Source organism: Panthera pardus, unplaced genomic scaffold (genome assembly GCF_024362965.1).
Source record: "Panthera pardus isolate Hobbes unplaced genomic scaffold, ASM2436296v1 HiC_scaffold_3, whole genome shotgun sequence".
Lineage (NCBI taxonomy): Eukaryota > Metazoa > Chordata > Mammalia > Carnivora > Felidae > Panthera > Panthera pardus.
Genome location: NW_026526876.1, coordinates 55,722,776 through 55,747,180, shown reverse-complemented (window position 1 = coordinate 55,747,180; position 24,405 = coordinate 55,722,776). Strand labels below are relative to the sequence as shown.

The following is a 24,405-nucleotide window of genomic DNA, read 5'->3' as shown; positions in this document are numbered from 1 at the left end:
TTCTGTGTTGCTTGGCTTTTCTTTTTCCCATGCGGTGGGAGGCCTGAGCTTGGGGACCCTGTTTTCCAGGTCTCCTCCCTGGGCCCAGTGAGTCACACACAGAGGGTGTCCTGGCCAGTCACTTGAGTCCTTGAAATGCTCAGGTGGAGAAAGCCTGCAGGTTGGGGTGAGAGAGTGTTGCCTTTCAGGGCCTGAGTCTGCCCAGTGCACAGAGGAAAGGCGGGTGCGTGCCCTTGCCCACTCCAAGGACTGGACTCCCTTCCTCTGCCCCCCAGTCCTGCCCCTTTCCTATTGTTCGCTTCCCCCAGCCCCGTGAGGACAGCTTGAGAAAGTGTTGGTCTAGGGCTGTGCTTCTTTTTGAATTGGAGACATAAGCAGTCTAGAAGTCTGGAGACCCTCAGTACAGCATATTGTTTTATTTTATGTCTTTGAGCCTTTGCACGCATGGGTCCTCTGCCTGAACGCCGTCCCCCTCTTTCCGTTTGGGGAAGCGCCCGTTCATCCTGCACAAGCCCTGCCTCTTTGGTCAAGCCATTCCTGATGGTCCTACCCGTGGTGATTATAGTAATCATCAGTAACCACCACTGATTAAGCAATTGGGCATCTGCTGTATGCAGAGCGCCCTGTCTACCCTGCCTCGTTTAATCTGCATGGCGCCCTTTATAGAGGCAGATCGGGAGATCCGGCTGTGAACAGCTGCCTGCATTCTCACCGCTGGGAAGGGAGGGAGCCAGAAGGTAAAAACCAGCAGACTCCAGTCTGAGTCCTTCACCTTAACCAGCCTGCTCTACTTGCAGAGGGAGGACGCGCTCTTTCGCCCTCCTGACACTCACTGTGCCCACCGTGCAAGAACTGTTGGTTGTAGCAGCCTGGGTGGGGCAGTGATATGAGACCACCGGTGTCCACCTTGTGTCAGGGAACCACCCGGAAGGCGTCTACATCCTCACCCTCCTTCTCTGTGTCCTGCATCTAAGACTCTTGCCTGCTGTCACTTCTTTTTTTTTTAAGTGTGTTTGTTTTGAGAGTGAGTGTGGGGGGAGGAAGAGGGAGAGAGGGAGAGACGGGGGGTGGGGGGCAGAGTGGGGGAAGGGCAGAGAGAGAGAGAGAGGAGGGAGAGAGAATTGCAAGCAGGCTCCGCGCTGCCATTGCCGAGCCCTGTGCGGGGCTCGAACCCATGAATTGTGAGATCGTGACCTGAGCTGAAACCGAGAGTCGAATGCTTAACCGACTGAGCCACCCAGGCACCCCTGCTGTCACTTCTTTAGGGAAGCCCTTCCAGAACATAGCCCAACTAGGTTAGTTCTCTTATTTATACGTCCTCCTAATGCCCGCCTGCATGTCCCACCCAGCAGCACATCCCTAACACCTAACGAGCCCCAGTGGACACCCAACAAATATGTGCTGACTGCATAGCTCTTCTTGGTTTTCATTAAGTAAATACTGGTGTAACTGACTGGGCATCGGTGTCCCCAAGCACGTTACAGTTCTTCGAGGTGGCCACTTGCCATCTTGCCTGTCTCTGTGTCCCCAGCACTTGGCTCAGAATGTCTCAGAGACGCTGGGACCCTGGGCAGAGACTTGGGGCTCGGTCTGCTGCCGCCACTCCCTTTCCATCCAGAAAGATGGGACGGGTGTGAATTCTTGCCCTCAGCCCCTGGTCACAGCTTCAGGAGGCGGCGCTCTCGCAGCCCATGGCCGTGGAGACTCTAGGGTCCCCCGGCTGTGCCCCAGCTCTGCCCCACCACCCGGCCTGCCCTCGCCGCCTCTCCTGGTACACTGGTGTGTTACCCTCCTGCCCTCGAACCCTCTAGTTTTCAAACTGCTGTGTGCATCTCCTTTTCTCTTCAGGGTTTGTTTTTAACCCAATTGCCACTCTTTCCTATCCCGTGGTCAAGTTCCGTTTCACTTATACGCCTCAGATCTCAGTCTCGATGATCTTCCGTGTTCCTCCCTCGGAAGCCTCACATGCCGTGGCCGTGGCCTTTCTCCATCCGTCCGGAGGCCACACTCCGTGCTCCTGCCTCCCACGGTGCTAAGCCAGCACTGCCGTCTGTGCGGGACCCAGTGGCTGGCAGGTGTCAGAGCCAGCTTTCAAAGCGTCTGCCCTGTTCCCTGAATCCTTCCTCCTGACACACGGCTCCTGGGCCGTCCCCAGACTGTTTCCAGGGGGGCTTCGTGACCTGGCAGGGCTGCCTGGGGGTTGCACTGTGGTGGCCTCAAGGCCGGCTGTGTTCTCTCTCCAGGCTGCAGACGGGCTGGTCTGTGCACACCTATCAGACGGAGAAGCAGAGGAAGAACCAGTGCCTCAGCCCCGCCGAGGTGGAGGCCATCCTGCAGGTGATCCAGAGAGCAGAGCGGCTGGACGTCCTGGAGCAGCAGAGAATTGGGTAAGGGCCGCTTCTGAGCTGGGACGGGATCCAGGAGAGGGAAGCAGAGGCATTCAGTGTCAGATCAACACTCTGGGTCCTCGTGCTGGCTGTCACCATGCAGAGTGAGTCTGCTCTGCCCCAGTGCCCCCGGGGTATAGATGCATAACCCAGCCCAGCAAAGCCTCAGAAGGCCCCTCTGTAAGAAGTGCTCTCTGGACACGTGAGCCCAGGCACATGTGAGCAGAAGTGCTCTCTGGAGGGCGCGTAGGTAGAGGCAGCTTCTGTGCAGTCTGCTCCCCCTTGGTCCCAGGCAGAGCCTGATCACCTCAGGGGAGAATGTAGGGTTGCCATGAGAGAGAGGCCTAGGTGTTTGGTTCTGGGCTCCACCTGTTAGGAACTGTATAACTCTCGTGGAAAGTGACTTTATATTTCTGAGCCTCAATCTTTTCCTCTTTATTAAAAAAATTTTTTTTAACGTTTATGTACTTTTGAGAGACACAGAGAGACAGAGCATGAGTGGGGGAGAGGCAGAGAGAGGGAGACACAGAGTCCGAAGCAGGCTCCAGGCTCTGAGCTGTCAGCACAGAGCCTGACCCGGGGCTCGAACTCATGGAGCCGTGAGATCATGACCTGAGCTGAAGTCCAATGTTTAACTGACTAAGCCACCCAGGCACCCCAATCTTCTCCTCTTTAAAGTGAGGGAAAATAGCATCCTCCTCACTGGGGGAGGGGGCTGAGACAATGTATCTGCAATCTGTCCTCCATTTGTTCGTTCAGGAGTTTCCACTGAGTGTCCCCTGGGTACTGGAGATACAGTGGCCGATAAGACCGAAGTGGCCACCAGCCTCGTGGGGGTTGTAGGGTTGCCATGAAGGGAGGGAGTCACAGTGGGCTGAGGGGCCTGGGGCCCTGAGGAGAGTGACCTATCCTAGCAGGGCTCAGGGGAGGCTCCCAGACACTCGGCATCAGAGGTTCAGAGAAGATCACTTTTTCTTTCTTCCTCCAGTTTCTTCATGCACCCACTTGCTCAAACCAAAACCTCTACATCATCCCGGATCCCCCTCTTACCCCCCACCCTCACGCCCCATTTCCAGTAATGCCAGTCTTGGTCCCCCCTCACTGGACCTCCCACTGCCTCCTGCTGGCTTCCTCACCTGCACTACCCTCCCCCCTCCCCCCCCCCCCACCTGCCAACCCCAGTCCTGGCTCTCCACCCACAGCTGGAGTGAGCTTTTAAAAATGTCACTTGGATCAAATCGCCCCTCTCCTTAAAACTCTTCAGAGGCTTCATATTGATCTTAGAATATAATCCAAACTCTATTTTGTGACCTACAAAACCCTTGTCATCTGTCCCCTCCTCGCCCCTCCAGCCCCCTTTATCCCAGGCTCCTGCTGGTTCACAGGGAGGTGGTCCTACCAGCCACCCTGCTGTTCTAAGGTGCCAAGGCCTTTGCCTTTGCCCTCCTCCTGGAGTGCCCCTCCCCCGCTCTTCACGTGGTTTGGCCTTGTCAGTTCACACGTTCTCGTTCTCGGAGAGGCCGTCACTGATCACCATTGGACATGCCTGGGCATACAGTCCCCCTTAGACTTCTCCCCACACACTTAGTTGATTTTATAGCACGCCCTCTGTCTGAAATCAGTTTGCACGTTGACTTCCTCATGGACTTCCTCGCTTTACCGAACATAAGTTCTGTGAGAGCAGGGACCGTGTCTGTCTCTGGCTTGTTTGCTTCAATATTCCCAGTCCCTGGCACATCGTAGGTACTCAATAGTTGGCGAGCAAATGAATGACTAGGAGCTGGCCTGGGAAAGGGGTGGGGCAGGGAACAGTACCCCAGGTGAGGGAGTAGCACAAGGGGCAGGATATAGCGCTGGGGCCCCGTGGCAGCCACACCCGGGCAGTGGTCAGGTTGGGCACAGGAAACATCCCATCTGACTCTGGTCACATTCCATCTGACTCTGTCCTGTGCTGCAGGCGGCTGGTGGAGCGGCTGGAGACCATGAGGCGGAACGTGATGGGGAATGGCCTCTCCCAGTGTCTGCTGTGTGGGGAGATGCTGGGCTTCCTGGGCAGCTCCTCGGTGTTCTGCAAAGACTGCAGGAAGGTAAGGCCCTGCTCTGCCTACCCAGTCTGGCCCTGCTCTGCGGGAGTGTCTACTGCGTGTGTCTGTGTGTGTCTTTGCGTGCACACAGTATCCTGTGCTGGTTGGCAAGAAGAACTGAGGCCTTAGGTCAAATGGCCTGTCTTCTAGGGCCACCTGTGGGGAGTGGACCTCTGGATTTCTCAGGCCTGGGTATGAATTCAGTTCTTCCACCAGCTGGATGACCCCAGAAAACTTGTTTAATATGTTGAGTCTCGTCTTCCTCATCTGTAAAATAGGGATAACGATAATATGTACCCTAGAAAGTTGTGAGGATTATTTATTACATGCAAAGCTCTTTAAAACCTTATTTGGCACATAAGTACTCAATAAATTTTATTAGTCATTTTAAATAAATAAAATCCACCTCAGGGCCAGTGTGCTAGGATAATACTTCTTATTCTGTTGATCTGCTCTCAATCCCTGGCCCCTCAAATGAGAATGATTTTTGCTGCAAAGTCAAATGGATTTTTCCCTTATCTTATACTCCACAGATTACTCTAAATTGTGCCACATATTAAATTGGTTCCTATTGAGTCCAGGACTTCTTTTTTTGTTTTTTAATTTTTTTTAATGTTTAGTTTTGAGAGAGAGAGAGACACACACACACACACACACACACACACACACACACACACACACACACAGAGTGTGAGTTGGGGAGGGGCAGAGAGAGGGAGACACAGAATCCAAAGCAGGCTCCAGGCTCTGAGTTGTCAGCACAGAGCCAGATGAGGGTCTCGAACTCATGAACTGCGAGATCATGACCTGAGCCGAAGTCGGACGCTTAACCGACTGAATCACCCAGGCGCCTTAAGTCCAGAACTTCTTTTTTTTTAAATTTTTTTTTTCAACGTTTTTTATTTATTTTTGGGACAGAGAGAGACAGAGCATGAACGGGGGAGGGGCAGAGAGAGAGGGAGACACAGAATCGGAAACAGGCTCCAGGCTCTGAGCCATCAGCCCAGAGCCTGACGCGGGGCTCGAACTCACGGACCGCGAGATCGTGACCTGGCCGAAGTCGGACGCTTAACCGACTGCGCCACCCAGGCGCCCCTAGAACTTCTTAAAGTAACTGTTTTTCCTGGAGTTTCTAATTACCTTTCTTTTCTTATTGACCCAAGAATAATGTGCCTTCCAATCCTCAGGATTATTTAGCATCTCAATTTTACTCTCTATGGCATGGAGCCTACATTTTTTTCCTTTGAGACACTTAGTCTTAACTCCAGGCCAGACTAGTTGCTGCATAGCTGTCATCACGGGACTTCCCTTGACTGCCTTCCTAGGTTAGAGACACTTTTCCCAAGTTACTATATCTTCCTCTTTCTTTTGTTTTTTTCACTCTAGTTTTACTGGCACCCATCTTCCATGTGTTTTAAGCCTAGAGTTATTTTGGTCAACAAGACAAAGATAGAAACTTCTCTCTTGAGATTACACTGGGTAAGGGAACCGAAAGCAAGTAATGATCAAATAAGAATATTTCAGGACATAATACATTCTGGGAATGTATTGTAACGGGATAGAAGATCGGGGATGGGGTGGGGTGGGGTGGTTAGAACAAGAGGACTGTAGAATATAGAGAAGTCAAAGAAGTCAACATGGACTTGGCCACATGGAGGCCATCGGCAGCCTTGATAAGATCATTTTGAGTCGCATTCAAAAGCTGGACGAGAGAACCAAGATGCAAAAAGGTCAATATACCAAACTAATAAGTGGGAAAGCCAGGATTTCAGATAAGGTCACTTTTCCCCTGTCTGTGACATGTGGTGAACTGGGCTAAGGAGTGTGGATTCGCTGGTGAAGGGTCCCAAGAACAGTGGAGATGCGGCAGGGCAGGGGGTGGGGTGCACTTGTGTGTCAGCTCCCCCTTAAGCCCTTCGTGGCCTTGGACCAGATACCAACATAGGTAGTAGGCAGAGGGACTCAGAACGCCTTGTTCCCAGCCCTTGGGCAGGTTCGGTTATATTCTGTGACTTCTGCCTGGGACAACGGGGCCCAGCAGCCTATTTCCTCTTTCTGCCCCTCTACCCCCACAACTGCTATAAATGTCCAGGTTTGTGGGGCCCTGACGAGGGGGCAGAGCCTTGTCTCTTCCCCTGGAAAAGTCTGGGACCTCTGCTATAGAGGCCGGCTCCTGCCCTGACTGCTGAAGAGTCCTTGGAGAGCCATTTCCTAGGCAACAGTGGTGTTCCCGGGGAATGACCTCAGCTGCATGGGGGTGGACAGGGTACAAAATATTCTTCTAGATGCCCCGCCCCATGGTATCCTGGAGCACTGGGCTGGTCCAGAGACATTTCCATTTGAAATTGTTCTTATTTTGCAGCAGGCTGATGACCTGGTTTTGGCTTGGGTGGTGAGGTGGGAGGCCTTTGAGTTTCTGAGGGGAGTTGCTCCTGGGTAGAAGTGGAGGAGAGGGTGCTAGTTGGGGCCACAGACGAACGATGGGCATTTGGAGGTTTTCTTCATCCATCCTTGAGAAGATTGTGTCATTCGCTCATTCATCCATCCATTCATTCTGCAAACAGTAGCGGGCCTCCTACGTGCTACGTCCTAGGTGCTGACAATACCATGAACGAGAAAGGCAAACAAACCCCTTGCCCCCGTGGAGATTTTTTCCAGGGGTGGGAGAAGAGAGACAACAGACAAACACACCGTGAATTAGAGCAGGGCAGTGTGGTGGAGTATGACCATGAAGGCCTCTCTGAGCTCAGAGCTGAAGGAGCCAGCCCTGGGAAGATCCGGGTGGAAAAGTGTTCCAGGCAGAGGGAGCAGCAAGCATGAAGTTCCTGAGGTGGAAACCAGCTGGGGCATGTTCAAGGAACTGACGAAGGCACCTGGGGCAGAGGCGGGCGTGCCGATCCCACAAGAGCTTCGAAAGTCAAGGTCAGGAGTTGAGATTTGGTTCTAAGTTTAATAGGATGCCAGTGGAGTGTTTTAAGCAAGGGTGTGATGTGATCTGATTTGTCTTTGTACGTGATGAGCCCAGCTGCTGGCGGCTCATCCTAATCTGTCTGGCGAGTGGGTTGCAGGGGGAGATAAAGTGACAGTGGGAGACCTGTTAGGCACTGCCTGTCATTAGGGATGAGACAGTGGGGTTGGAGATGAGGCAACGCAGCCTGGGGGTCACATATTTTCACTGTATCTAAGCAGGTGGGGACGGGTTACAGAGGGTGATCTAGGGTCCCGGGAGGGAAAGCAAGTCCTAGGCTGCAGATGGGCCGGAGCAAGAGGCCACTCCGTCTGCCCTGTGTGATAAAGGGGCAGTGGTCCTCCTGGGCTTGCCAGTGAGTGCCGTTCCTGTGCACATGGGCGTGGGTTGCCGTCCCAGCCCGACCACAGCACCGGGACCTTGTACAAGGTCTCTAGAACTTAACCTCTGGGCTTCTGTTTCTTCACCTGTAAATGGGGTAATAAAGCTTCTTACGTCATCATCGGGTGGGTGTGAGGAGGAGGTGAGCTAAGGCGGCGGAAGCCCTTAGCAGAGTGCAGGATCCATTTCAAAGACCCAGTAAAGGATACCTGTTGCTGTTATTCATCCACTTCGGGGTCCTGACTGTTCAGACCCAGGATGGAGCTGACCTTCCACATATCTCAGATAGATTTAGTGACACCCTATGTCTCAGCTCAGGCTGCCAAAACCAAATGCCACAGACTACGCAGCTGCCCTAAGAGAAATTTGTTTCTCACAGTTCTGGAGGCTGGAAGTCCAAGATCAAGGTGCCGGCTGATTCACTTTCTAGTACAGACTCTCTTCCTGGCTCGAACACTCCTGGCTTCTCACTGGGTCCTACCTGGCAGAGAGCGAGCTCTGGCCTCTCTTTTCTCATAAGGACACCAATCCTACTGGATCAGGACCCCACCCTTATGACCTCATTTAACCCTAATTACCTCCTAAAGACCCCTTGTCTCCAGGACAGTCATATTGGGGGTTAGGAGAGCTAACTGATGATACTCTCCATCAGTATTTGAATTTTTAGGGGATACAATTCAGTCCATAGTACCCCACATTTTCCTTATTAGAACTCATGTTTTCTTGTACTTAAAATTGGAGCTCCCACAATTAGTCGTATAGTTTTGATAATTCATATAAAAGTTTCCAGATGTCTTTGTAGCTCTTCAGCGTTGGATGTCCTGAGCCAGCAGGGAGATGCCTTGGTTTCTGTCAAGTACTTCATATAAATGTTAACACTCAATCACTTACACAACTGGTGTGGGCTAATTTGGGGTTAGAGGAATCCAAAAGGAGAGGTGTCTAGAACAGTGACTTCCCTCAGGTCCTGACAGTCAAGGTGGGCAGACTGTATTGTCTAGAGTGATGCTCAACACGGCTGGACCAGGGTTCCAGGAGGAGAGCAGTGGGGAGGTCTGCCTGTAGGAGCTGGTTCCTGGAAGCTGACTGGGCTTCTGAGAGGCTGAGAGCAGAGTGAAGGGCATTTCGAGGAGGGGAGAACAGCACAGCAGAGGCACATAGCTGGAAACAGGCTGAGCAAGGACTTGACGATAAGGGTGCAAGCCCCGAGGACGAGGAGAAGTGGGCTGAAAGAAGGAAGGACGTAGGAGAAGGCATCAGATTTGACTGGGGAACGGGAGCCTTGGGGGAGGGACAAGACAAGATCCTGGGGACTCGAAGACGTGGGGGCAGGGCCGAGATCTTTGGAAGGAGATGGGGCTCATTAGAAGGAAGAGGTGTCTTGAGGGCCAAGCTGTATTTGAGCAGAGTAGGCAGGTCTATATGGCCCTGGGTCCCCCGGGAAATGGCCACAGAGGTGCAGACCCCCTGCCAGGGTGGGGCCACTCTGCCAGGTGGTGGTCACTTACAGCCAAGTCCCAAGAGAATCAGGAGGGAGGTTCAGACTTAACCTTAGAGCCCCTGTTCTAGTTAAAGGTTTAGTTAAAGCTTTGCAGGGGCTCTACAGTGTCTGGGAGGGGAGGGACGGTGTCCTCCTTTCACTTATCCATCAAATATTTATCGTAGGTCTGTGCGTACAGGCACTGGGGATACAGTGTAAAGACACATAGACCCTACCCTCTGGAGGGGGTGTTAAAGGATTATGGATAATTAATTACAGTTGTGGTTGGGGTTACTGAGGCGGCCCTGGGGGACTGAGAGAGCTCTAACAGGGCACTGGACCTAATGAGGGGCATCAGGAGCCCTCCCTTCTGGGCTCACCAATTTCTAGGGAGCTTCCCCTGTTTATTTCCACATCCACTGGCCACCCTCTCGCCTTTTGCCTGCAGCCCTGGGTGCTGGGAGGTGTGCGGGCGTGGGCAGGCTGCAGAGAGGGGATGCTGGGGAGACCTCCGACACGGGAAGTGTTCAGATCCAAGCCTGGGGGGCACATGCGCAGGCGCTCCTGGCCACACGGAGCTGTCCCCAGCAAGAGCCCTGACGCATTCAGCAGTCACAAGCTAATGAGTGTGCTGGTAGAACCCATGCCGGTCCTTGGTGCAATGTCCCCTCCGTAATTGGGTCTGCACGCCCAGGCTGCCAGCCCTCATTACCAGAGGGCTGTGGTGGGAAGGGAAAGGGGCTGGCTGGTTAATTAGAGAGCCCTGGTGCTTCTGATTGCTTAGGCGCTGAGTCAGCCCGCTTTCGGTTTGATGGAGAGTCTTCACCAACCATGGCGGAGCGGGGGCAGACAGGGCTGCGGGAGAACCCACCTGAGCCCAGGACGGCGTTGTCACTGTGCAGGGGAAGCAGTCACGGTTTGTCTGGTCTCGGCCAAAATGCGGACCCAGAGGGGCTTGCGCATGAAACAGAGGTCTCTGTAATGTGTTCGCTGAGTCCATGTGAAAGAGGGACTCTTTCTACTTTGCTTCAAGCCCTTAGGGACAGTCCAGCTTCTTGGGGGTCAGGCATCCTGCACAGGATAGGGAAGCCCGGCAGGAAGGGGCCACGCCCCGAACCCGATTCCTGCCCCCCCCCCGCGCCCCTGCTCAGGGCCCTGAGGAGGTGTGTCCTTCGGGGGAGCTGGCAGTGACCCCCACCCCCTGCACTAGTCCCCATGACCTCATCCAACCCTGATCACCTCCCAAAGGGCCCCCTCCAGACACCATCACCGTGGGGGTTAGGACAGTGACGCATGAATTTTGAGGGGGCACATTCAGCCCCTGGTACCTGCTGAACAGAAACCCTGGGGGGTGGGGGCACTGACCTGTGTGTAACAAGGGCTCCAGGGGATGCTCATTCTCTTTGGGTTTGAAAACCTCTGCTCTAAGGTCCCAGCCCCAGGCCCGGCCCAGGACCTCTGCCTGTCTCCCTCTCCTTGCCCTCCTCCACACCTCCCAGTCTCCACATCCCCCCACACCTCCCCCCCCATACCTCCTCACCCCCACACCACACACCACACGCCCCAGCTCAGGGTCTCCCGCACCCTCCCTCAGGCCATCCTCGCTCTCGAAAACCGTGGGCCCCGAGGCCGTGTCTTTCTCACTTTGTGACGTCCTTTAGGGTTTATAAAGCTGTTTTGCAAACCTTTTTGAGCCTCAGGACAAAGCCGTAAGGAGAGCAGGGGGCTTCGTCTGAGGTCATGCGGCCCAGTTGGGTGACCCAGCCAGGCAGTGGGGAGCTGGGTTCCCCGGGGGTGTTCGCTGCACCGTGCTTTGCCGCTCCTTCATTTCTTCAGACCAAAGCAGCCACATCGTCTCCCTTCCTTGGAGAAGCAGGGCTATCTTTGTAGCGAACACAGAAGAAGAAACATACTCAGTGGTTAAATATCAGAAACTTTCTCTGAAATCAGGAATAAGACAAGTGCTGTGTATCTTTATCCAACACTGTGCTAGAAGCCTGGCCAGTGCAATCAGGCAAGGGAAGAAACGTATGGTACAAGGACTGGAAAAGAATAGCTAAAACCGTCATTATCTCTGAATAACATGATTATGCAACTAGAAAAATCTGAAAGAATCTAAATACAAATGGTTACGGGGCGCCTGGGTGGCTCAGTTGGTTAAGCGTCCAACTTCAGCTCAGGTCATGATCTCATGGTTCACGGGTTCGAGTCCCGCGTCAGGCTCTGTGCTGACAGTTCAGGGCCTGGAGCCTGCTTCGGATTCTGTCTCCCTCTCTCTCTGCCCCTCCCCTGCTCATGCTCTGTCTCTCTCTCTCTCTCTCTCCCTCTCAAAAATAAATGAAATTTTAAAAAGTAAATAAATACAAATGATTACAATTAGTAGGTGAATTTATTAGCAAGGCTATTGCATACAAGTTTAATATACATGTAAAAAAATCAGTATTTCCATACATCTGAGGCAAAAATGAGAGAAAATAAAAAGTCCAATTTATGACAATAGACGCTGAGATGCAAGAGGGAAAAGAATGGTCTTTTGAATGAATGATGCAAAGCTATTTGGATATGCATATGGAAAAAAATGTATCTTGACTTTTACCTCATAGTAGGCACAAAAGTCAATTCTAGATTGAATATAGATTTAAATGTAAAGGGTAAAATTACAAATACTTGGGAGGAGGGGCGCCCGGGTGGCTCAGTCACTTCAGTGTCGGACTTCGGCTTAGGTCGTGATCTCACGGTTTGTGAGTTCGAGCCCCACGTCGGGCTCTGTGCTGAGAGCGATCCTGCTTTGGCTCCCCTGTCCCGCTCTCTCTCTGCCCCTCCCCTGCTTTCTCTCTCTCTCTCAAAAATAAAATAAAAATATTAAAAATAAACGCTTTGGAGGAAAGATAGGCAAAAAAGGATACAGGGGAAGTCGCTTAAAGTCAAAGAGGGGGTGCCTGTGTTAGCATGGAAGATGCCTGTGGGGACCCTGCGTACACCCGGATGGCCCTGTCTGGGGGCCGCCCTCCCACCTGGACTCTGCCCGGTGCCAGCAGTGTGGCTGGCTGGCTGCCCCGACCACCACTGGGGGAAACACCTTTTTGAGCCACTTTCCCAGGAGCTTCAGGGGCAGCCTGAATGCTCTCAGGATGTTCCCAGGGCAAAAGCTAAATACCTGCCGCTGAGCTGGGCCCACCTCGGCCAAGGGCCCATGCGAGCAAGAGAAGAGCGGCCCTCTCGGGGACCCTCCCCTCTTTTGGAGCCAGCTCAGCGCCCTAGGCCTGTCCTTGCGAATGAAAATGGACTTGCATGAAACGCTGCCTCTCTGCAGAACTCTGTCCCTCATTCATCCTGCCGCGTGTCTTGGGTTGGCGGTACCTGTGATGAACGAGGCAGGAGGCAGCCCGCCCCTTGTGAGCCCTGCTGGTAACACTGAGCATCAGTACTTGCCTCACTTTCCCGTGCCGGACACGGTTCTGAGGGCTTTTCACGCATTAGCTTATTCAGTCCTCCTAACAACCCTGTGGGGCAGCACTGTTATCGTCACCCTTTTACAGGTGGGGAAACTGAGGCACTGAGCGGTTAAACCCTGCCCAGGGTCACTCAGCTAGTTAGATGCGGAGACAGGGTTTGAAACCAAGCAGGCTGGTTCTGAGCATCCTGGCTGTGAACTGCGGTCCTACATCCCCTCCGTGGAGTGTATGACCTGGACAGGTGAGATGGATGGGAACGACTAAATACAATAATTTCAGAAAGCTGCAGGCAGAAACGGGGAGCGCGGAGGGAGGGAGTAAGAAGGAGCGACTTTGTTTTGGATGCACAGTGTGGGCCTCTATGAGATGACATTTGCACTGGGACCATGACGAGAAATTGAAGTCGGATCTAAAGAAAGTGTCCCAGGCCAAGAGGGTGCGGGGATGAGGTGCTGTGGGAGGAAGTGCAGGGCACAAGTGAGAAACGGAAGGAAAAAGGCCAGGGATCTGGGGAGGCAGAGGGCCTCGCAAATGACCCTTCAAATCTCTAGTCTGGCCCTCGTTGGGCCCACATAGTGGGGGGCTGCCCCCACTCCCGTCCTTGAATTAACTTGAGTCCCTCAAAATAGGGGGCAATTAAAAACCATGTTTTTTAATTTGTGGTAGAATGTACGTAACATAAAATTGATGATTTTAACAGGTTTTTAAAAAATGTTTATTTAGAAAGAGAGAGAGAGAGCACACGTGCCAGTGGGGGAGGGGCAGAGAGAGGCGGGGAGAGAGAGAATCCCAGGCAGGCTCCTTGCTGTCAGCTCACAGAGCCCAATGTGGAGCTCGAACTCACAAACCATGAGATCATGACCTGAGATGAAATCAAGAGTCGGATGCTTACCCAGCTGAGCTACCCAAGCACCCTAATTTTAATCGTTTTTTAAAAATGTTTATTTATTTTGAGAGAGAGTGCATGAGCAGGGAAGGGGCAGAGAGAGAGAGAGGGAGGGAGGAAGGGAGGGAGGGAGAGAATTCCAAACAGGCTCCACGGGCAACACAGAGCTTGACCTGAGGCTTAATCAGATGACCACGAGATCAGGACCTGAGCTGATATCAAGAGTCAGGTGTTTAACCGACTGAGCCACCCAGGGGCCCCTAACCCTTTTTAAGTGTATGGTTCAGGGGCGTTAAGTTGTCCTACCATCACCACCACTATCTCCAGAACTTTCTCATCTTGAAAAACTGAAAGTCTGTACCATTAATCACTAACTCCTATGCCCCCCCCCCACCCCTCTGCCCTGTCCCTGGCATCCACCAACCTCCTTTCTGTCTCTATGAGTTTGGCTACTCTAGGTACCTCGTATAAGCGGAATCGTACAGTGCGTGTCTTTTTCTGACTGGCTTCTTTCGCTGAGCATACTGTCTTCAAAGTCCATGCATGTGGTAGCATGTGTAAGAATTTCCTGCCTTTCTGGGGTGCCTTGGGGGCTCAATTGGTTAAATGTCTGACTGTTGATTTCAGCTCAGGTCATGATCTCATGGTTTGTGCGATGGAGCCCCATGTTGGACTCCATGCTGATCATGGAACCTGTTTAAGATTCTCTCTCTCTCTCTCTCTCTTTCTTTCTCTCTCTCTCTCTCCCTCTCTGACCCTCCCCCACTTGCATTCATGTACATGCACATGCTCTCTCCCTCCCCCCCCGCCAAAAAAAAGAATTTCCTGCCATTTTAAGATCAAATAATATTCTGCCATGTGCACGTAACCCATTTTGTTGATCCGTTAGGTCGACGGACACGTGGGTTGCTTCCGCATTGTGGCTGTTGTTAATAGTGCTGCTATGAATATGGGTGTGCGACTCTCTCTTCGAGGCTTTGCTTTCAGTTCTTTCCAGAAGTGGAATTGCTGGATCATGTGATAGTTCTATGTTCGATTTCCTGAGGAGCTGGCAAACCGTTCTCCATGGTGGCTGCACCACTTTCGCAAATCCCACCAGAGGTGCGTGAGGTTTAGGAGGGGGCGGTTTTTCGCAGAGCCTGCCTCCCGTGTGGACTCCCAGTGAAGGTCGTCCACGTCCACGTGTCCCCGTCCCCGACTCCCTTTCCAAACCCAGCCCCCAGCGGCTCTGTCCCGCGGTGCGGCCACAAAAGCAGCAACCGTTTCATTCCATCCAAGCTGCCTCCAGACTGGCCTCCCCGTGTCCTCTCTCCTCCTCGACCCAGTTCAGATGTGGAAGACGTGCGTTTGTGTGCCTCATTACAAAGATGGATTTTTTCATTCAACTACTCATGTTTCCTAAATTCCCGGGGAAAGTCACTTCATTCGTCCGCCCCGCGGGCCTGCTCTGGCTGCCGATGCGTCACCCAGGCTGCTTGGCAGGAATCGACTTGGCTGCCGTTGCCAAGATCGGAGGATTGGACCAGACACCACGCAGCATCTTGGAACATCTGCCTTGCTCCGCAATCTAAGGAACAGAATATCTCCATTAAGGCACACTTCTCTCTGGCCGTCCTGGAGGCTGCGCCACGACTTTTCTTCCCCGAGCCTAGCTCCTTCCTTGCCGTTTTGTGCAGTTCAGAGCCCATCCTGTTCACCCTGTCTTGCCACTGACCTTCAGGGTCGTCAGGACAAAGGCAGCAGAAGAGCTGCAGAGCGAGAGAGCGAGCGAGGGTGGCCCCTGGGAACCACGCAGCCTCCTAACGTCAAAGCCCAGAGCTTCCCAGAGAGACACCGGGGTTATGGCCATTGGGTGCCTTCCTGCAGCCCTCCGGAGACTCTCCCACTTAGTCCACCTTCCTGCCGAGCCCCGCTCACCGCCGGCGACAGATAGTGCAGCACCCAGAGAAGCGTGTAGGCAGAGGTGTGGGGTGATCAGGAGCACAGGGCCCCGGGAGAGGCTGCCAAGTGCAGTGGGTTCTCAGCCAGGCCTAGACCTGGGAGGGTGGGCACTGAGGAGCCAGGGAGCTCTGCAGGGGCAGGGTGAGAGGAAGAGCTGGGGCTGGTGGCTGTAGCTGGTGGGGGGCGGTGGGTCAGGGGAGGGTGGTGGAGGAAGGAGGAAGAGGGGGGAGGGAAAGAACGGGGCCAGGCTGCTGAGGATCTTGTAGGCAGCAAAGCCATCAAAGTGTGCACAGCAGGGGATGACACCCAGGCAGGTCTTTGGGGATGACATCCAGGGGCAGATTTGGAGGAGGGAAGATGTAGTGGGTTGGAGAGCCTGCTGGATGCTGCATTACTCAAGTAGCAATAGCAAGGGCCTGAATTCAGAGAGGGACAACCAGGATGGAGACTTGAAAGACAGTTAATGAATTACAAATAACAAAAGCTGCCAGTGATTGAGAGCTGGCTTAATTACCAGCCACCCTGGGAGGTCATGATCCCCACCCTGCAGGTGAGGAAACAAGTGTGTGGAGGTTAGTCCCTTGCCTGGCCACATGAGGGTCAGTGGCAGGGTCTGATGGCCTTGCCCCATGTGCTGTGCCTGTGCTCAGGGCCTGCCGTGCAGGGTGTGGCTGGGGCGGCAGCAGGCATGGGGACGGGCCGGGGGGCTTGTTGATGCAGAGGGGACTGAGGTCACTTGGGGAAGCCATGGGGACCTCGTGGTCTGTGGGCAGGATCCCGGGCCGTGGATCTGAAGAGGGTCCCTGGAGGGAGATGGGCAGTCCAGAGGTGGATGTCGGGGGTGGGAAGTGGGGGGCAACCAAATTGGTATGGGAGAAAGTGAAGGCCTGGGTTGAGAAGACGTGCGCGGCGGGAGGGTAGGGGGGGCGGCTGTATTCTCCCCCTGAACCTGCCTAAATGACCTTCTGGAGACATTTCTGCAACTTCTTGTTCCTACGTGGGTGTCATGCTTGTGAAATGTCAGGGCCTGTCTATACAGCAAGTGAACCAGGGTCACTGGGCACCTGCTACATACAGTCAGGTCACCCAGGAGTGAGCGGACTTACACTGAGAAGGATTGATCCATATAAATGGCAGGGAAGCTGCCCAGTAGGGTGTTGGGGGCCTAGAAGGTTGGAGAGAGCTGGGCCTCCAGGAGGGGTGGTTCTCCCCTGCCCAGCCCCTTAAGCTGTGAGGGAGGCACCACCCCATCCTCCTTACTGGCCCTTGTGGGGCCGCCTTCGAAGGGCCACAAGAGCTTAGGGCTTTTCATCTGAGTGCTCCATCTGAGAGCTGAAATTTGGTGCCTCAACTCGGGCTTTACCCTGAGCCCTGACTGCCAGTACCGGCACCTCCGGCTTTACCCCGACTGTGTTTCCAGAATTCACGACTCCTGTCCTGTCCCGGGCTGTGCATCTTGGAGCCCTACTCCAAACATCCTGGGGCCCCTGCCTTTGCCCTGTTCCTCTCCTGCACCAGGGCCCCGAGCGCTGGGTGGCACTTGATGACCTATTTTTTTGTATAATCTTTGAGCTAAAATGGTTTTCACATTTGCAAATGGTTGGGAAACAATCAGAAGAAGAATATCTCGTGACGCGTGAAAATCATGCGAAATTTCAGTTTCGGTGTCCATGAAGTCTGTTGGACAAGCCACGCCCACTCATTTACATACGGCTACTTTGGCTTGACCGTGGCACGGTTGAGTGGTTGTGACAGAGAGCGTAAAATCTTTGCTTTCTCACCTTTTACCGAAAATGTATGCCAACCCTTGTCCTAACCCGTTAGCCCCGACCCAGGGCACCAGGCCACTGGCGTGAGAAGGGGTGTGATTTCCTTCCCCTCCCTGTTACGTGTTGGTGGGGGCCAGAGTTGTTGCTGGGGCTCCAGAGCCCTAAAGAATATTCAGTAAGATGGTATCCCCTGACTTGCATTGGTCCTACTTTCGTGGCATAGAGGTTAAGGGCCCTGACTTTGGGCTGCCTGGCTTGGGCAAGTTTCCTCTCTGCCTCCGTTTCCTCCCCTGGAAATTGAGAATAACAAGGGCCCCTGCCTCACGAGGTGGTGAGAGGGTTGGAATGAGTGAAGTATATGGTTAGCTCTTAGAAGCAATGCCTGGCTGGGGCGCCTGGGTGGCTCAGTCGGTTGAGCGGCCGACTTCGGCTCAGGTCATGATCTCACGGTCCGTGGGTTCGAGCCCCGCGTCGGGCTCTGTGCTGACAGCTCAGAGCCTGGAGCCTGCTTCCAATTCTGTGTCTCCCTCTCTCTGACCCTCCCCTGTTCATGCTCTGTCTCTCTCTGTCTCAAAAATAAATAAATGTTAAAAAAAAAAAAATTTAAAAAAAAAAAAAAAGAAGAAGCAATGCCTGGCCGTGTTCTAAAACTCAGACGGTATAGAGCCTGCAAAATTCACCTCTGCCCAGCCCCATCCTTAAGCAGCTGGGTGTTTGTGTTCTGGACCCTTCTGTGTCCCCATGCATGCAAGCACACACAGGTGTACGTAGGCACATAACTTTATTTTTTTAATGCTTCTTTGTTTTTGAGAGAGAGAGAGAGCACGCGAGCGTGAGCAGGGGAGGGGCAGAGAGAGAGGGGGACAGAGGATCCGAAGCAGGCTCCAGGCTCTGCGCTGACAGCAGCGAGCCCAATGTGGGGGGTTCAAACTCACGATCTGTGAGCTCATGACCTGACTTGAAGTCGGACACTTAACCGACCGAGCCACCCAGGCACCCCTACGTACGTAACTTTAAATGGGACCGTAATAGGCTCTTTACTCTGTAATTTTCCCTTTTTTTTTTCCACTTAATAACATCAAAGATTACCCCCCCCACCCCCTCCACCCGCTTCAGGTCTATACCTGGCAATCTAATTCCATCTTTAGGAGCTGTATGATTTAAGGGAATTTTTCACACTTCCCTGTGGCCCCTCTGGGGCTGCTCACACACCCACTGGGGATCATGACCGGGGCAGGACGCTGGGCCCACCCCTCACTCCGGACATCTCTCCCCCAGCTCCCCGTTAGTTCTGGCCTCTTCTGTCCATCCCACCTCTCCCAGGGCCACGTGCCGCTTGCTTTGCGGCTTTGCCGGTTAGCTCCTTTGGCTTTCCTCTGCTCAGGCTCCCCCCCCTCCCCTGTGCCTGAAATCCAGTCAAGGCCTTAGGTCAGGTTCTTTCCCAGAAGGGAATCAGAGGATGGACACGGCTCGTGGGCTGGGGTGGGGCCGTGGGGCCTAAATCTGTAGGTGAAGTACATTTGGCGCTACCCGCCTACTGTTCGCTCACCTGCAGCGAGTGGACCCCGCATCGGAGACCCAGCCACAGCCACAGCTCTGTTCTGATCCCTGCTGGGATCCCGGGTAAAATTCCCTTCCCCCTCTGGGCCTCTGTCCTCCCTTGTGAAAGGAAACCGTTGGATGAAAGAGTCTCTCGGGCCCTTCCAGCAGTTTCCTCCTGTGAAGCCCAGGCTTAGTCAGCCCTTGTCGTGTTGCCACCCCAGAACCTGGTCCCCAGGGGCTGCGCTGGCCTCACAGATCAGGGAGCGGCAGCCGAGAGCTAAACCTCATTTCTCAAGCCTCCCGAATGCAGTTCGGCTTGTTGCTTTAAAGCCGTCATCAGTTTCTTTCCCGGTCTGCTTTGGCTCAGACTATGATTGCATCCGTGTCCTCTTAGCAGGGGGAAGCCAGTGTGGGGGTTGGCATGTGCTTCTGAGAGCCCCTCTGCCTCTGATGTTTCTCTGACGCCATATGCCCCTCACGGCAAGCCCCCCACCCCCGCCAGAAGTAGGTACACAAAAGACAGTGATTATACCCATTTTCCAGATAGAGAAATAGGCCAAGAGAGAGCTGCTCTCACTGCTTGGTTCAGAACTTTGCCCACATATCCTGTGGGAAGTAGAGAGAGCTAAAGACATGTAGGAGACCCCCAAAGGAAGGTGCTGCCTGGTGCCAGCTTGCCAATGGGGTACCAAGGGTATTGACTAAGTGTGTAGCCCTTAGAGTGGGCCATCCATAGTAGGGTGTAGCACCCATCCCCAGACCCGCCCCCCCCCCCCCGAAGCATACCCATCGCAGAGTGAGCCTGAGGCCTCAACCTGCTTTGTCACACCTCTGAGGTATCTGGGTGGCAGGACGTATGTAGGGGGTCTGCCGGGGGTATGGACCAGAGTCACTGTGAGGTCAGCTCCTCATCGAGTGGGTGAAAGCTTCTGCAGGTTTGGGTTGGGGTGTTGGGGACCCCCTGGCCAGGCCTCTTCCCCAAGGACACACGTCCAGCAACCCCGTGGGCCCCTTGCCATCCGAGCTCAGTGGCTCTTTGGCCCGGGTCTGGTCAGCCTAGCTTTGAGAGAACGCTGGCAGCAGGAAGCCGTGTTGGCAAATCTGTTCGGCGGCTGTTACCAGGAACAGTAATTTTGTGCAGCCTCTTGTCCTCTGTTGTGGTAAATAACAGATAATGACATTTCCAGGCAGTGGTGTGGCCCTCACCTCTCCGGCTGCACCCTGCAAGCTGCCACACTTAAGACGGCCTGTGATTCTTCATCGCTCTCAAATGGCCTCTGTTTTCCTCCTGCGACATTTCCCTCACGGCTATTTGGTATTCACTGACCTTAACTCGAGGTGGATTTAGCCAGTCCTCTGTTCCCCCACGGGGGGAGCCCAGGGCGCCTCTCGTGCTGATGGGAGCAGCTGAGGAGAGAGTGGGGAGCTGACTCTCCTCCTGTGGTTCCCATTAGGCTGGGCTTCTGAACCAAGAATCGGGCCTTTGTCACAGGGGGGCTGGGAGGCTCTGTGACTTCCCTTCCAAACCCTTCCCTCACCCTGTCATCCCACCTTCTGTGGGAGGGATGGTCTCCCAGGTTACAGATGGGCAAACTGAGCCTGGGAGGCCTTCCAGAGACCCCTTCCTTCAAGGTGCAGGAACCACATCTGCCTTGCTGAGTTTCCAGGTGCAGACAGGAATGTGGATGGGGCCTGCCAGGGAGAGAGGCCTGAGCGCCTGGGACTACGGAGCCTCCCCACCCAGCTCCTGACGGCCTGCCCTAGCATCTCATTTGCTTTCCAGATCATGCTCTGCTTCTCTGCTCGTTCGTTTTGCTCAAGTGTGATCGGTGTGCTCCTTCCTCCCTGTGCCTTCCGTGGCTCCCTACTGCCTGTGGAATGAAGTCTCACCGCCCCCACATGATGTCCAGGGCTCTCAGTCCATTCCCTGGGCACAAGCTGCTGCCTTTAGCAGCATAAGTGAAATACCCAGGGATTGGGCCTGACTCCACCTGGCCCAGACCGGTGACCACTCTCCTTGGCGCTCTGTTCCTGCGCATCGCCAGGGCCCCTCCTTGATCATTACTGCTGCTGTTTCTTGAAGCCCTAGGATGTTTGTCTAGTCTGCTGTATTTTTCAAGGAAAAAAAAAAAAATCAGTCCCAATAACAGGTATTTTTTGGCTTCAAAGATATTTGCTGTGTCCCAGGCACTGGAGGGAGAGGGTATTTTCACACAAACTGACCTTTAAGATAATCCCGTAAAGTCAGAGAAGGCAGTGCAGACCCCAGGGACAGGTGGGGCTCCTGAGGGGCTGAAATGTGCCATGCTGAGTTAGTGGGGGCAGGGCTGGGGGATGGGTGGGGTCTCCCGACTTTAACCAGGAGGCAGTTGGTGCTGACTTGGCTTCTGGCGGACCCCCACCAGCCTTCCCCAACCTCCCCCAGCCTTCCCTGCTTCCTACCCTGGTCTCTTTGGCCGAGCAACGAGTTTGTGGGACGGCTGGCGGTTGCATCCAGCTTCGGGCCCCATGGCAGTGCTCCGGGTCATCTTGTGCCTTCCCCAGGTACTGGCCTCAGTGGCAGCCTTTTCCCCTACCCTGCTCTCCCTTTCCACCAGCTCCATCACTGAGAATCCAGGTGTTCAAGTCCCCTTCAGATTGAACAAACATTTATTGAGCACGTAGGGCACAGTCCGGGTTCTGGAGCTCCCACAGGGAACGAGGCAGGCAAAGCCTCGGCCCTCCTGAAGCACCTTCCAGGGGTGGTGAAATCGACAGTAGACAGCACACAGATCAATATGGAAAGTTCGCTGGTCTGTGAGACCTCTCCACTCCCCTTGAGTTCCTAAGCTCCAGCCCTCCCTCTTCTGTAGGTTGCCTGGCCTTCCTCCCCAGCCTTGGTCCTGTGTATCAAGTACCTCTGGGCAGCTCTTCCAAGGGAGTCCGCTCACACTGCAAAGATCAGCGTGTCCAAAGCCAGTTACCCCCCCCCCGCCCCGCCCCTCACCATGCCCCGTTAACGTCACCACTGCCCACCAGCAGCCTCAGAATGACCCTGGAGTCCTTCCTTGCCTCACCTCCCTTATCCAGCTAGGAGCCGGAATTCCATTAGTCATCCGGGAATGGTCTGGAAAAAGAACCTTTGCTGAGACTTCAGAGGACAGATGGACCAGGAAGGTGACTGAACCATTCGGTAGAGGTACTTTTTCTGAAACCCAGATCTGATCTGTCCCCTCTTTGAAAGCAGTGGCATCCCAGCCTTGGGGCACACTGTGCTTGTCATTCAGGCCCTCCCTCCTTTCCCGGCCAACTTCATTCATGCCAGCTACCTGCTAAAGTTGGGCATCTGAATGGGAACGAGGTCCTTTTTCTCCAAGGACTCATGGTCGGAGGAGGGGGGCACAATCGCGGGAGAGACAATCTCAGTATGATGCAGTCATCAGTCTAGAAATGTCAGCTCATTGTGCACAGGAGGGAGTAACTAGTGCTCCCCTCGGGGGTAAATCCAGGAAGGAGCCTTGAGGGAGGAGACGTTTGCATTGTGCCTGAAGGATACACAGAAGTTCTCTAGGTACAAAGGGAGCTGGGAAAAAGCATGGAGGCGTGGAAGTATCCAGGGTGTTAGGAGCAGACACTGAGGCATGGGGGTGGGCTTGGAGGAGCTGGAGGGTTAGGTGGGGGCCAAGGAGCGGGGTTGTCAGGTGTATGTGCGGGTGTTTTCCTTTCTTTCCGCCCCTCACCTGGAAGCCTCACTGTGCAGGCAGCCTGGTCCGGGACCTGGTGGTAGCGGGGCCTTGGGAAGTGCTTGCTGAATGCTCCTGGCCTGTAGCTAACGTTGCTGCCCACCAGATTCTAGGGAAAGGGCTGGTGGAGGCTTAGCAGGAGCCTCTTGCCTCGCCTTCCCACAGAGATTTCAAGCCTTCCGCAAGCGGGGCTGTGACTTCAGCATCTTTGGGGTCAGGCCCACACTGGTCACGTGCCCTGGGACCACAGAGTTTCCGAGCTAGGATCTGTGGGGCAGACCTGGCCAAGGGCTCCTAGCGTGGCCAGTGCTGATCACTGCGGGTACCCTCCTGTAAGGTGTGGCTTTGTGGCAGCCCCCAAGGAGCCAAGCCTATTTGCAGCCATTAGTTCAGGGGCTGCTGAGAGGCGCAGGGCATTTTCAAGGTGCTGGAGGTGAGGACAAAAAGGGAAAAAAAAAGGTCCAGTCTCTTCCTCAGCCACGTTCCTTTAACAGAACCCGAGCCAAATTTCTACCAGGTGGCAGGCATGCCCCCCAGTCAGAAACTGTCTGTGAGAGGCCTGGGCCCAGGGCTTCTGGGCAGCAGAGGTGGATTCTGCAGCCATGGCTGGGCCGAGGGAGACCAGGACTGGCTTTGGGACTTCCAGTTCCTTGTGTTTGTTCCTGGCATGGATGCTGTGTATCTCAGAAAGTGAGCTGCCGTTTGTTTTCAGGCCACCGTTGTTCATAGGACCACTCTGTCCACTTGCTCTTTCCCAGTGACGTCTGTTTCCTGGGCCCTATAAGTAGGGGGTTGCAGAGGGCACGGGCGAGCGGTGGGGCTGGGAGCAGGACCCCAGTCCAGACTGAGACAAGTGTGTGACCCCAGACCAGTTACCTAAGCCGTCCGCCGCACTCCCGTCGTCGTTAAATGAATAATCCAGGTAAAGCACTCATGCCGTGCCCAGCATGCAGTGCGTATTATATAAGCTCTTGCTTTTATTATGACGGACCTGGGTCCGTACCCTGGCTTTGCCACTTCCTTGTAGCATCAACCTGGCCGAGCTACCCAACGTCTCTGGGCTCTCGATTCCTCATCCATGACATTCAGATCATAAAAACACCCTCACAGGACTGTGTTGAACGTAAACGAGATTGAATATGATAACGATAATGCGTGTTGAGCACTGAGCGTGGAGCCAGGCATGGAATAAAGTGCCCAATAAATGGTGGCTATTATCATTATTATGAGTCGTAATTCTAAGTAACCACACAGCAGGGAGCAAGTTGGATGTAAGTCGGCTCCCTCTACCACCTGGGCCTTTCCCTGCCCTGACTCCCTCCTGACAGAGGGGAGCTGGAGGCTGCAGGCCACCGTGTGACATGGCAGTCCTGAGAGACCCTTGGCCAGAGCCCCTTCCCTCCCGGGGATTCAGGTGGAGCACAGTGGACCCGTGGCTCGGAGCCTGGGGGACAAGATACGCTCAGGCACGGCTCAGGCACTGTCAGTTCCGGGAACCCAGGCTGGCAAGCAGGGCACAGAAGCAAGGAGGTCTTCCCCTAGGCTGGAAGGAGCGAATGAGGGCTCAGGGATTGAAGTTGCAGGACTTGTCAGAGCCAGGCAGCGGGGAGCAGGCTGTGTTCAGAGCTTACGAAAAGCTTGATGGTAGAACTCCATCGACCATACGTGTCCTCCTTTTCCCTCAGGAGGTTGGCTCAGTGCCGAGGGAGCTCTGAGGTGCACACCAGGCCCTGGGGATTTTCGGAGGGTTGTGTTCAAGGACCCTGACAAAACCGCTCTCAGAGGAGTGG

At 54.2% G+C, this 24,405-nt stretch overlaps 1 protein-coding gene across 1 annotated transcript in view; it reads left to right on the top strand.

Annotated features, from left to right (window-relative positions):
* The window catches only part of RPH3AL (rabphilin 3A like (without C2 domains)), a 146,044-nt gene that overhangs the window by 58,056 nt on the left and 63,583 nt on the right, over positions 1 to 24,405 (top strand). Inside the window, 2 exon segments of the mRNA XM_053893243.1 lie at positions 2,244 to 2,387; positions 4,345 to 4,474. Coding sequence (XP_053749218.1) covers positions 2,244 to 2,387; positions 4,345 to 4,474 — 274 coding nt within the window.